Here is a 14,816-nt window from a genome sequence, read left to right as displayed (position 1 = left end):
TCTTGGCGAGTTGGGTGGGATTATGTGCCTTATCAATCCTGCTGTATATATAAAATACCTGTTAAAGGTAAGTAGCATTGCTTTTTCTATTGACAAGCAGGACTGAGTCAAGTACACAGGTGGGTAACTTCCAAGCTTAGACTGCTTAATGTTTTCACATTGATAATAGTGTTCAGAGCAGCTCAGTGTCAGGTGAGAGTTGTTTGCTAACAGACAGATTTGTCCTCAGAGCTTGACTATAGTCACTGCACACTGAGGTGTGTTCCCAAACAGAAATGTGAGTTCTCATATGTTAAACAACATACCTTGTGAATGATGATTGCCAAGATGAGCTGTGCATGCTTGTGGTTTGAGGCATCTATGGGAAGCGAAGTCCCTGAGAATATTGATGAAGGTTCTGTAGCACAGTCAGCAGCTGGGTGGTAGGACTGACCCAAATATACAGTGGTATTATAGAGCGGCACAATTGCAGCAATTACTTAATTGGGAGATGGGGGAAGATAGCACTGCTCTGTTTTGATTATAGGCTCATCACCCTTCCTTTGCATTAAAACATTTATTATGGATCTCAACTATTTTGAAATTGAAACAAGCATTTAATAAATCCATTCTCACATCACTTGTTAGCAGTCTGGGAAGAAATAAGGAATTGAAAGAAGGGAAGCAGGGGGAGTCTCACCACTGGCACCATTTTGATTTGAACCCTATTTATGGGGCTAGGACCGATAAGTCAGCTTTTCTATGCTGGGAACGGGAAAGGATAGTGAAATTTTGACAACCAACGGTGTGTGTGGAGACAATTGATTTTAAAGATCTCCATGAAGATTATCATTTGCCTACCGGGAACTTATTTCTACACTTGCAAGTGAAACATTTTATGATGGCCCAGGGGTGGTTATGGGAGGACCCTAAAGATAGGGAGGGTTGGAGAATGCCTTAGGCAAACTAAAGGATCCCATTTTTCTGTTATTCAGGAATAAGAATCAGAATGAACATTTTTGAATATTAGTTCATAAGAACTAGAAGTAAAAAAAAAAATACTGCCATGGAAGATATGGGCTTAATGCGTGGGATAGTATTGCATTAAAATGTATTAAGTCCAGAACTTTTTTTTTTTTTTTGTAAATATAGAATGTAGGCAAATAAAGACCAGTCTGCCCATCCATGCCATCTACTCTCCCTATTACTCCCTTAGAGATCCTATGCACTTGCCCCAAGCTCTCTTGAATTCAGATACTGTTTTCATCTTCACCACTTCCACTGGGAGGCCATTCCACAAATTCATCACCCTTTCTGTGAAGAAATATTTCCTCAGGTTACTTCTGAGTCTATCCCCTTTGACCTTCATCCTATGTCCCCTCATTCCAGAGCGTCCTTTCAATTGAGACTCACCTCCTGTACGTTTATGCCACATAGGTATTTAGACTTCTCTATCATGTTTCCCCTCTCCTGCCTTTCATCCAAAGAATACATATTGAGATCTTTGTCTCTCTCCATACGCTTTACTACTACTACAAATCATTTCTATAGTGCTACCTTTATAACAAAGGCCACTGACCATTTTAGTAGCCGCCCTCTAGACCGACTTCATCCTGTTTATATCTTTTTGAAGATGTCTCCAGAATTGTACACAATATTGTAAATGAGGTCTCACCAGAGTTTTATACAGGGGCATCATCACCTCCTTTTTCCTACTGGCAATTCCTCTCCCTATGCATCCAAGCATCCTTCTAGCTTTCACAGTCACTGTTTCTACCTGTTTGGTCACCTTAAGATCATCATATACGATCACACCCATTCCTCTTTTGTGCACAAAAGTTACTCACTCCCTAGTTTGTACTGTTCCCTCTGGTTTTTGTAGTCCAAATGCATGACAAAGATAAAATTATGGTTGGATTGGCCTGGATTAGCCGCTGTCGTGGACAGGATGCTGGGCTCGATGGACCCTTGGTCTTTCCCAGTGTGGCATTACTTATGTACTTATAAAAGTGTGTTTCCAATATAAAGACCTTCCTTTATGTGGTATGTTTCTTCCTGTTATTCAGGTAACACAATTAAGAATGGCTTTTTTTTTTTTTTGTTTTGCAGACATGGCTTCTTTTGTCTTGTTCCTATGCAAGTACCTCGTGACCTTCAAAGGTAATCATTATAGTTTTAAAATTTATTTTTTTAACAGGATAACACAACACAAATAACTGCATCCTAGTGTACTGCAAAACAAGCATTACAAGCCCATGTTCCTCCGCAATGCCTGCATGAATTCAGTGATGATATTTATTTTCTATGTAATTTCTTGGTAACTGTTCCTATCGCTTTCTTTTCCTGTTTTTGGAATATATTTTAAAATTGCAATAAAAAATAAGTAAAGTCAGAAAGAGGCTTGGGTGCATTTGTAAGGCCATCAAGACAAAGGAAGTGATAATGCCTCTGTCTAAATCTCTGGTCAGAATTCATTTGGTGTACAATGTATGATTCTGGAGGCTGCATCTTCAAAAAGAAGTTGACAAGATGGAGTCAACCCAGAGGGCAGCTATTAAAATAGTCAATGCTCTTCTCCATAAAGCATATGGAAACAAGCATAAAAATCTCAATATGTATACTTTGAAGGAGAGATGGGAGATACACTGGAAGCAGACCTTTTTACATTTAAACGGATGCTCTGGAATCAGAAGACAGGATGATGTTAAAAGAGGGATAGACTCAGGAGTAATCTAAGAAAATTGCATTATAAAATGTGTGATGGGATGGGTAAAACTGTCTCCCAATGGAGGTGGTAATGAGAACTATAACTGAATTCAAGAAAGTGTGGGACTAGCGGATTTCTAAGGGCGAGAAAGGAATTGTAGAGCTTTGTAGTTGGTATGGATGGGCAGATGATAGGCCATATGGTTTTTATCTGACATCATTTTCTATGTAAAGAAAAATAAAATCTGAGTAATTAATAAATCACTATAGGATCAGCACCACAACTATTGGCTTCTTCAGAACTGGTTCTCTGGCATAAAAATGCCTGGAGTTCTGCCCTCAGATATTTCTAGCATTGATTATTCAGAATATGGGCTGCCTTCATTTCAATCTCATGCTCTGGTTTACTAAGATGGGCCATGTCAACATTAGCACATGGACAGCCACTAGCATGGCTTAGTAAACAACCCCCCCTCAGTTTGCTAACCCCTCACAGCATGGAACTTGAACAGCATTTAATCTCCACTTTAGCACTCTCTGTGCCTACTCAGGGTATATTTGTTTAGTTATTTGGATTTTGCTCACACCTTTTTCAGTAGTAGCTCAAGGTGAGTTGCATTCAGGTATACTGGATATTTTCCCTGTCCCTGGAGGGCTCACAATCTAAGTTTGTACCTGAGGCAATGGAGGGTTAAGTGACTTGCCCAAGGTCACAAGGAGCAGCAGTGGGATTTGAACCGAGCACCTCTGGATGTCAAAACCGATGCTCTAACCACTAGGCCACTCTTCCACTAGCTGTAGGCACTGTCAAGAAAGATATTTATGTTAAAATGTTAAGTAGATTGATTGTGCACATATTAATTTGTAAGTATAAGGTGGATGAGTGATTTGCACATACTTTAAATTTTTAGGCACCCTAATGAACTGAAATCACTCCCCTATTAGTTTCCACAAGAAAACCATCTATCAGACATTTCTGCACCTTTAAATGGATGAATTTTTCATCTGCTGTTTTATGTATAGCCATGACCCCATTCTCTGTCCTCCTCACAGTATCTTGCATATTTATACCATCTCCATCATGTGGTATTCCACATATCCTTCATAAAAATACATCTCAATATTCTTTTGGCTTATCATGCTGCTGCTAATAGACTCCCACTTTCTTATTTCTCAGTTCTTGAAAGAGCTTCTTCATGCCAAACCACCATTGCAGGTGGCTTCTCTGCTATAGGACCTTAATGTCACCCTTACATTACTTAAGAAACTGCCATTTGAGCCAATGGGGTGGGGTGTGATTCACTCAAGCGATTCATCTGCAAAATATTCTTTCTAGCAGTAGCTACTTTGGCAAAAAGAGTAAGTGAACTTCACTATGAGCCTTATGCTCAGTTTCATCCTAACAAGGCAGTCCTTTGAACTCAGCTCTGGTTTTTACTCAAGGTGGTAACGCATTTCCACGTTAACAAAGAAAGGTGTTTACCTCCTTGGGTGAAAACTTGGGAGAGGAAGTACTTCCTGTGTTATATCCAAATTCTCAAAATATCCACAAGAAGAGAGCAGTACACACACTGGAAAGTAAACAGGCTATTGCTTTCCACCTCAAAAGAACTGAATCCATCAGAAATTCTGCATCTGCACAGCTCCTTGTTTCCTTTGATGCCAAACAAACCCTAGCAAAATGGTTCGTATCCTCCATCCAATTCTGTTATGAACTGATGCTCCTCTTATCACTAAAGTCCCATCAGCTCAGAGCCACTGCAGCTACCATGGCTCTTCTGAAATCTGCTTCCGTGGATACTATCTGTAATGCACATACATATGTAAATACTTACATTCTGTTAAGCATTGATCTGCAAATACCCGCTTAACTTACATAGGGCTTCTTTTACAAAGCCGCACTATCAATTTCTGTGCTGTAAATGAAAGGAAACCCATTCAATTCCTATGGGCTTCCTCTCGTTTGCCTTGTGGGAACTGCTAGTGTGGCTGTGTAAAAGAAGCCGATAATGTGTACTGCAAGGGGGGCATAGACAGGGGTGAAGCATTTACAGGATATAAGCAGGGCTTCCACTCACATGCACAGCTTACCTAATACTGTAAGTTACACACCTCTGTGCTGCACTTAAGGCTCTTACACCAGCTATGGCTGATGTAATATGGATGCCTAAATATTAAGCATACAAATACTGTGTTACTAAGGTTCTGTTATAGAATAGGCTCATAGCATTGACCCCTATAAGCTTACCATCCATTTATGATTAAGAGATTTCTAAAATCCATTAAATGCCTTATGAGAGTTTAGTTACCAGGAAACTGCCTGTATCTCTTGTGTGAAGACTTTTGCAGTTGGTGTACTTATTGTAATTTAATTCATTTATTGTGAATTCATTAACCACATTTATGAAGAGACTCACTCAAAGTAGTAAATAGGTTTCAGAGCCAAAGTACCTAAATATGACCATGCTCCTGGAACCCTTTCTGTTAGGTCACTATTTGCTGAAAATAGGAGGTCAGAAAACTTGGTGAGGTTGTGGGGTCTGTAAGGGAAATAGCAATAAGCATGCACATTTTTCATGGAATTTGAGGTTTATAAAAGAGGCTTATTTATAATCATACTGTTATTACCATCGCAGCATGTGGGTCTGTAATAGCAAAGAAATAGAGATTTATGACTGCTTTAGCTACCTGCATATTTATTTTATATTTATCCTGTAATCCCAGAGATATTCTGATACTACATTGACACTACTAGTGGGTTTTATTGGAGTAGCTTTATTAAATTAAATCCAATTCAGTGTTCATGCTCACCAAAGGCAGCCTGCATGCTGATGTGTTTATTGTATGACAAAGTCTAAAGGATTTTCTTGTTTGTTTTTTATTAAAAAAAAGCATAAGAGAACATCTTTATAACATGGGGTACTATGGCTGGCAAATGTACTGTAAATCAGTTGCTAATGTGTATTTTCCCCACACCAAAGAAAACAATATATATTTTACTTATATATAAAGTAATCTTTTGTGTTCATGTTTTATTGTGGAAAACAGGAATTAAAACTTGTAGCTCTTTTAATAAGAAAATTTAAAAAAAGAAAAGAAAAGTCACGGTATTTACAGAGGTAACAATGGCTGAGCCATGCAAAACAAATGACTTTGGTTTTTTCCTGTTTACTTTGGCTTATTTTTACCTAAACTATTGTTCCCTTAACAAATAAAAATCTAGAGGCAATATAACAAGGATAGCTTAAATTTAACATTCCCCTCCCCCCTATAATACAATACAGTAGAAAGGTAACAGGACATTTCATATATTTAATCCATGCCAATGCACTATAGGAAGATTTTATTAAGACATCAGTCACTACTGCCCAGACACTGAACATTTTACAAATTTACAATTAACAGTGAGGTTTTTTCCCCATATGCAGTGGCAAAAAAAAATCTTTGCCTATTCAGGTTTGCTTATTTGCAGTCCAATACTATAAAATACTGATTAGTTTACTATTCATTCTTAATGATTATATGTATCTTTAAAGCAGCTGGTCTAGATACATCTGTACAATTTACTTTTTTCTTTTTGTTAGCTCTTCTATTTCTTTATTTTTATCTAGTTTCTGGTGCATTCATCTATATAATAATTTTAGAATGGGGTATATTTCCCTGCCCCCCAATTTCCTGCCTCTCTTGAAATTTAACAAACAGGGGAAAAGAGATGAATATTCAGATTATGTTAAGAGCCATTAGTATCAAACTGACACTTTGCACTAAACATATCTAGTACTGCTGCTTTTAAAGGATTAGGTGAATTCTTGTAACTGTTACTGGCATCTTTATTGTGATCCCTAATTCTGTTACATTCTCCTGAACAGCAAACTTCCATTTTAGCAGAGGAACCAGCAAAAAGTTTGACAACACTTGCCATAGTAGCTCAGAGTTCTTTCTCCGTGTTCTCAATCTAAAATATTTTGTGATTTTACAATGTTTTATAATAAATTTACAAATTTCATTCTTAACTAAAAATACATAAACATTTTGTTACATTTGTATGTAGTGTTTGATAAATTAGGTACCAGTTAAAAACACAATTTTTTTAGGTGCATTCAATACCTGTAGTGGAGTTAACAAAGCACACCCGCACACGCACACACAATATATACCCTCCATTGACTTGAAGGGGGGATACCGTTTTTATAATGACCACTGTTATAAAGTTTCTGTTTATGACTGACATCTTTGAAATGAACAAAGGCATTTTAAGGCAGTGAAATAAAGTTCAGAGTTCCAGTCATTCATAAGTAATGGAAATGTGAGAATTAAATTTTCCAACCTGCTATCAGTAAAATATTTTGCTGGTAAAGAACAATATTAGTAGCTTGAGGCAAGCTGCACAGAATTTTGCTGTATGTTTTACTCTAAAATGTGACATATTTTGCAACTTTATGAGCATCAGTCACTTTCAACTGGAAAATTATGGTCTTAGTTTAGGATACAAAGCATATTTCCCCCTCATGCTTATTGTGATTGAGAACCCCTCTCCCTAAAAAAAAAAATATATATTTTACATAACCATCATATTATGCACTCACAAGTGCAAACTGTACAAAAGAGGTTTTTACTGATAGCAACCAGAATTAGAAAGGTATTGATGTAATAAAAATAATTATAACATTACACTATACATCAGATTAACAGCAACTCCCAGAACAAAGCCTTACAGTGTATAAAAATAGCTACGTAAAAAAATTTACATAAAAGGCAAAACAAAAGATTCAGTGCAGACATTTACATAAAAAATGAAACAGAATACAACATGGTAACCTATTCTCATGGCTGTCATATTTTTTGTACTGATTATTGGAGCTGATTTTGTCTAAAATCCCGGGACAAGATGGTAGAATGAGCTGCTGAACACTTGAACCATGAATAGCTGTAGCTTCTTTTTATGTGCCTTAAATACAATCCATGTTCATGTTTCAATTGAGTCTATATGCATTTCTCTGAAAATGTGAAAAAGGAATCAGCAATTTGTCAAGATGATTAGCAAAAACCTTCCTTTTGTGTTACTCAGGTGTAATGGTCCAAGGAGATCTAAAGACAATGCCATCTTTCATTTTGCAGCAAACCATGTAGCACTAATAGAAAGATTAAAGCAAATTTCACTAAAAAGTGGCAAAATAGTGTAAATACCCAGCTCAATTAATTTTCATGGTTGTAAAAGTCCTTTTAGCAATATTCTATTAAGCCAATCAGTAATGTTACAGGTTTATTAATAACAGACACTATTATCCCAAAATGCAGTAATGATTGTAGAATTGTTCCACAAATACTTCTCTGTTTGGGGGAGACAAATTGTAATAGCAGATAACTGTATTTAAAAAAAAACCTGGGAGACTGAGGGGTCTACTTAGAAAAATGTGTTAATATATAAGCCCCACTGAAGTTACTAATTAAGGGCTTTTAAAAAATCAAGCTGCGCTGGCGGCTCCCGGTGCAATAATGCTGACAAAGCCCATTTTACTTTTCAATGGGCTCCGTTGGCATTGCCACGCGGGAACCACTAGTGCAGCTTGATAAGAGGCCCTAAGCGCATTAACATATTAGTGTACTTTTGAAATGAGACCCTTGAGTTTGACTGAGATGTTGCTTTCAAATACTTAGCTGCCCTGAGAAAATTAGATTTGAATCTGCATGTATACATATACACTGAATATATTTTTCTATCATGCTGACATTTATGTATTTTTTTAACCCATGACCTAAATGTTTAAAAGTGCCCCTCCAAAATCAAATTAAAATGCACACCAAGCTGCAACAAATGAGCATCTCCATGTTTGCATAATGTGGAGACTTGTAGGTAGATCAGCTGTTCTGACTAGCTGACTTTATTCCATACCAACAACACCAATACTGTATTATACCATACCACTGATAAAAAAGTACCGGATGGAAATATGTTTCTGGTACTAGTATCGCATCATTTGTCAATGAAGACTGGATGATGGTGTCATTAGAACAGGAAGTACAGATTTTAGCAGAAGTGTTTTCTGGGATGACAAACTTGGCAGCCTTGTGGTGATAGAAATATGTTCTGGCAGGCAAAAACAAGGACATGACTTAGGATGACTCAGCATCACAGGTATCTCTAAAATTATTGTACATAAAGAGCTCAGTATCTTTTCATATATGCATACTGACCTGGAATAGTCACTTGACATTATTTTTCTTAAGCTTCTGACTTATGATTATTTTCTTCTAGCTTTTTGTTTTCTTCTGTATTTCCAAGTTCTTTTCCTACATGCTTTGAAGCTGATCTGGAATTACAAGAACATATGACTCTAATAGCATTATATTTCATTACAATAAGAAACATTTAAGGCTTCATAATATAATTAAACAAAGCTGTAAGATTTTTTAACACCAACATAAGAGGTAACATCAACCATCTGTACTAATGGAGCAAAAATGTCCTGTGTTGGTGTAGAGTTACATAATGGCATGTGTTGTGGTATATAAAATAAACTACCTATAACCCAAGTAACAAAGAAAATTTTATCTAGTCATCACTATTGCATTAAGTATGTACATGCTTCAGAACAGAATTTGATCTTTAAAACTCCTTGTACTCATTAAATCATATCTTGTAAATAGATTTTGGTGCTCATTTTCAAAGCACATAGACTTACAAAGTTACAGATTTATTGGGATTTATTGATTACCTTTATGGAGAGATTCACCCATGGCAGTGTACAGCAGGCACAGTTTAACATAAAACTTGCAATTTTGTTAACAGCATAATAATAGTAAAAATGACCAAATATAAACATAAATACAATAAGGGGGTCTTTTACGAAAGTTTAGCTTGATTTATCTGCAGCAGGGCCCATTCTAATCCTATGGCCTCTGCTGCAGATAACTCAAGCTAAACTTTAGTAAAAGACCCCCTAAATGAGGTAAACTTCAAATCAGCGGATTGAAACTTAATAAAAGGACCACCATGAAACAGTATCAAAAATATACAGTTAACAGAACTGAAATTGAAATAAAAATATAATACAATGTCAGCATAATACTAATGAAACACATGGAGGGGCATAATCGAACAGGGCGCCCATGTTTTCCTCAGGACGTCCCCGCGAAGGGGCGGGGAAACCCGCATTATCAAAATAAGATGGGCGTCCATCTTTCGTTTCGATAATACGGTCAGGGACACCCGTGATTAGAGTGGTGGACTTTGGTCCTGGGGAACTGGGTTCGATTCCCACTGCAGGCACAGGCAGCTCCTTGTGATTCTGGGCAAGTCACTTAACCCTCCATTGCCCCAGGTACAAATAAGTACCTGTATATAATATGTAAGCCGCATTGAACCTGCTATGAGTGGGAAAGCGCGGGGTACAAATGTAAGAAAAAAAAATCTCAACATTTAGGTCGACCTTAGAGATGGTAGTCCTCAATTTTCGGCAATAATGGAAACCGAGGACGCCCATCTCAGAAACGACCAAATCCAAGCCATTTGGTCATGGGAGGAGCCAGCATTTGTAGTGCACTGGTTCCCCTCACATGCCAGGACACCAACCGGACACCCTAGGGGGCACTGCAGTGGACTTCAGAAAAAGCTCCCAGCTGCATAGCTCCCGTACCTTGTGTGCTGTGCCCCTCAACCCCCCCCAAACCCACTCCCCCACAACTGTACACCACTACCATAGCCCTTAGGGATGAAGGGGGGGGGGCACCTAGATTTGGGTACAGTGGGATTGTGGTGGGTTTTGGAGGGCTCACATTTACCACTACAAGTGTAACAGGTAGAGAGAGATGGGCCTGGGTCCACCTACCTAAAGTGCACTGCAGTACCCCCTAAAACTGCTCTTGGGACCTGCATACTGCTGTCATGGAGCTGGGTATGACATTTGAGGCTGGCATAGAGGCTGGCAAAAAATATGTAAAAAGTTTTTATTTTTTAGGATGGTAGGGGGTTGGTGACCACTGGGGGAGTAAGGGGAGGTCATCCCTGATTCACTCCGGTAGTCATCTGGTCAGTTTGGGCACCTTTTGGAGGCTTGGATGTAAGAAAATATGGACCTAAAGTCGCCCAAGTGCTCATCAGGGACGCCCTTCTTTTTTCCATTATTGGTCGAGGATGCCCATGTGTTAGGCATGTCCCAGTCCCGCCTCCACTACACTTCCGACATGCCCCCGTGAGCTTTGGTCATCCCCGCGACGGGAAGCAGTTGAGGATGCCTAAAATCACCTTTCGATTATGTCGATTTGGCCGACCCTGGGAGAAAGACGCCCATCTCCCGATTTATGTCGGAAGATAGGTGCCCTTCTCTTTCAAAAATAAGCCTGCTAATAAGCATGCATTAGAACATTGAAACATAGATATGATGCTAATGCTTTTCCACCATACAGCTTACCATGTAGCTGAGGGGCCAAGTGCAGATATATAGATGGGGACAATAATGGTAGTACAGAGGCAGTTGGGATAAATAGATGGGTGGCTAAACTGAAGGGAAGTTCTTTGCACCATTAAACAAGATATGGGGAACTGATTTAAGTTTCAGTGTGTGTAGCAAGCTATTCCAGGTGCAGAGTGGTGTAAATGTCATCCTATGCATTAATAGTTTAGGAGAACAGTCAGACTTTCACCAGCTTCCTGAAATGGAGGTAGCCTCAAGTTACACATAGCCCCTCTGTGAGTAAATTTCAGAGCATGGAGGATACATACTCCTGAGAAGGCTCGCTGGCCCATTTTATCTGAGGACTTGGAAAATTAAACATATAGTTTTAAATTTAACCCTGTAAGGTACTGCTAGCCAGTGTAGATTTTACAGGAAGGGTGTGATGTGGTCACGCCATTTGTAGTCCTCTTTCGCTTGTGCTACACTGTACCGAATTAGTTGAAACTATGCAAACTCTTTTTGGTTTGACAAGTGTACAGGGCATTACAGTAGTCTAGTTGTGATGTTATCACAGTATGGACCACTGTGGTGAGACTCGTCTTTTCAATATATGGAAAGAGATTTTATAGCTGTTGCTGGTGTTAGACAATTTTTAAAGGTTGTTTGAATCTGCAGGATCAGAGTGAGTGATGAGTAGCAGTATCCCAAGATTCCTGACCTGTGATTTTAGGGGGAGTTCATACTTCCCCAAAAGTATTTTAAAGTCTGGTATTTGTCCCCATGTGTTAGGTACCCAAAAAATCTCTATTTTACTTGGGTTCAGGCAGAAGTGTTTGTTGTTTGCCCATTCCTGAATTGTGGTTAGACAGGCAGTCAATTTATTGAAGGCTGTGGGTAGCTATGGTTCAGCGGGTATGAGTAGTTGCACATCATCAACACAGATATAGAATTTTGTGTCCATTTACTGAAGCAGCTCAGCCAGTTCAGTATCCAAGGTAATGATGTGCTGTTGCTGAATGTAACTGATTTTCGCCTGTCTGACAAGTAGGAACCATATAAATACTGTGTCACTGATACCTGTTTCCATGCTTGTAAGCATGATGTTATGATCTACAGTGTCAAAGGGCTGCTGAGAAATCCAGTAAAACTAGTATCGAGACAGATCTCCTGTCATGGTTTCTGTGCAGATCATCAAGAAGGGACACGAGAACTGTCTGCTCCACACTCAGGTCTGAAATCAGATTGACATGGGTCTAAGCAATTACTTTCAATTTGGCAGTTGAGTTGAATGCAGACTGTTGCCAGGAAAAGTAATGTTAGAGACTGGTCGATAGTTTTTGAACTTGTCCTGGTCAAGGGAGCTCTTTTTCAGTGGGGGTGCACCACAGCTCTTTTTAGTGTTGCTGGCAGCTACCCTTCCAGGAGAAAGGAAGGGACTCTTCTCTGAGGCCTATGCTTATTTATTATACTATCTTTGCTGGGCAGGTTGTAGGCCGTAGACTCTTCAGAATTTTTTCAAGAGCTTCCTCTGTGACCTGTTTGAATGAGTCCCAGATAGCTGTGCATGGTGGGAGAGAAGAAGTATTCTCTTCATTAGCTGGTGGGAGCTTCGAGAGACTGGCTGTAGGACCTGATAGAGAACTACTGGGAACATTTGTGCGTAGAGTAGGGTTTCTCAACACAGTCCTCGGGATACAACTAGCCAGTCAGGCTTTCAGGATACCCACAATAAATATTCATGAGAAGGTATTGTCCTTAGGGGAGGGGGCGTGTCAAGATGGCGGCCTGAGCGTTTGTGTGGATCTAACACGGCAGATTTGTTGGTAGCCTTTTTCTTTCTTACCCATTGCCGAAGTTATGCCCCACACCAAGAGGAAGGGGATAGTGAAAGGCCGGACGCCAATGGCCCGAACTTCCTCCCCGTTCCAACAAACGCTGGATTGATTTACCACGCCTGTTCCCGTGCTAAGGGTGAGCGAAGCCGATATAGGGGCCGTTGGAGGAGCTATGGCCCCTTCGGACTGGGAAACATCACTTTTGCCCCCAGATAATCGACCTCCGTGCCCAGCGATATCAGGGCGGAGAGAGGAGGCAGTGGCTGCAACGGAAGGCGTTCAAGCCCAAACCTCGGATGGCGCCGACTCCGTCCTGAACGCAGAAGAAACAATCTTGGAGGAAGAAACCTCCGCGGAGATAACTCTACAGGCAATATGGAAGACATTACAGGGCTTAAACCAGACAGTTTCAAAAACAGCCCAGGAAACCTCGCAACTAGTGAGTAAAATTGATTCTCTGACTAACACTTTTGAAAAATCCAAGCAGGAGACAACTTTACAAACTGAGCTACTTCAGCAGGAAGTAAAAACTTTAAAATCTGTGACTGACTCTTTGACTGCAGATAAAATTCTGGTACATAGGAAAATAGAACAATTTGAGAATTTCAATAGAAGATTGAACTTAAGAATATAAAATTTCCCTTGGATTAAAGAATTGAGTCCTGTTGAAGTTTTCAAGAAGTACTTACAAGAAATCTTGCTATACCCAGATTCAGCTATTCCTCCTTTAAATAAAATTTATTATTTACCAATTCCACTGCAAGCTGATCTGCGGGATAGCGAAAAAAAAAAGCAATTTGAGAAATCTGCCTTCGGACTCTCATGACCAGCTGGATGTATCATTAATCCTAGAAACATCTCTTTCTGAAATAGATCAACGAAGAACCTTATTGATATCATTTGTTTTTGAACAGGACTTGAATTCAGTCTTGAAGTTATACTTTAAAAATGCTATGAAAACATTTTGTGGTCAGAGAGTATGGGTATATCCTGATGTTTGCAAAACAACCCAAGATAGGAGAAAATTTTTTTTGTGGTTTAGAGAGGAGACCCGAGCGTTGGGAGCAACATATTTACTTGCATATCCTTGCAAATGTCTGATTAAATATATGGGTGTTAAGTATACCTTTTTTGAGCCAGAACATCTTAAAACATTTTTAGAAATGAAAAAACTGTCCATTAAACCTATAGAGTAAGTGATATCATCTGATTATAAAAGATATAAAGGGAATATATAGGCCAGGCCATATATGCAAAGTTTTTGGTTTTACTCTTTTGGATCTCCTATTATCTAAATCACTCCCCCCTTTTACTGCTTAGTTGTGGTCTAATTAATTGTATAACTTGTTTTTTCCTAGGGCTAATGTGTGAGCCCGTAATTCTTGATATTTATAGTTAATTTTGTTCTTATCTTTATTATTCAAGTTATGCAATGTATTTCAATTGCATGTTAAGTGTGTAAAATTAAATTGATGAATAAAAAAAAATATTCATGAGATAAATTTGCATACAATGTGGGTATCCTGAAAACCTGACTGGCAAGATGTGTCCCAAGGACTGGGTTGAGAATCTCTGGCATAGAGCAATGTTTCCCAAGTCCAGCCCTGGAGTACCCTTTGCCAGTCAGATTTTCAGGACATCCAGAATGAATATGCATGAAAGAGATTTGTATATAATGGAGGCAGTGCATGCAAATCAAGTTAATGCATATTTATTATGGATATCCTGAAAACCTGACTGGCAAGGGCTACTCCAGTACTGGACTTGGGAAACACTGGCATAGAGCATAGGCCCATTTTTAAAGGAGCTGTTTTTTCTAATGCCATTTTAAAGCATGCATTCCAGATAACAACCTGTTCTGACATTGTCCTCATCTTTTCATCCACATGGGGGTATAACA

The 14,816-nt window shown here is 38.9% G+C and overlaps 1 protein-coding gene across 4 annotated transcripts in view; it reads right to left on the bottom strand.

Annotated features, from left to right (window-relative positions):
• ALCAM (activated leukocyte cell adhesion molecule) overlaps positions 1 to 14,816 on the bottom strand; it is a 289,118-nt gene that overhangs the window by 12,750 nt on the left and 261,552 nt on the right. The window contains exons 15-16 of one of the 4 annotated variants that reach the window (XM_030204165.1): positions 8,881 to 8,996; positions 5,751 to 8,773 (exon numbers count right to left, since the gene is read on the bottom strand). In XM_030204165.1, the coding sequence (XP_030060025.1) occupies positions 8,909 to 8,996 (88 nt within the window). In that variant the 3' untranslated portion in view covers positions 5,751 to 8,773; positions 8,881 to 8,908. Of the gene's footprint in view, positions 1 to 5,750; positions 8,774 to 8,880; positions 8,997 to 14,816 lie in introns of those variants that run through there. The other 3 variants (XM_030204166.1, XM_030204167.1, XM_030204168.1) reach the window with 3 other exon arrangements.

This window comes from Microcaecilia unicolor, chromosome 5 (assembly GCF_901765095.1).
Source record: "Microcaecilia unicolor chromosome 5, aMicUni1.1, whole genome shotgun sequence".
Lineage (NCBI taxonomy): Eukaryota > Metazoa > Chordata > Amphibia > Gymnophiona > Siphonopidae > Microcaecilia > Microcaecilia unicolor.
Note: the sequence above shows the minus strand (reverse complement) of the source record. Positions and strands in the feature narration are given on the sequence as shown.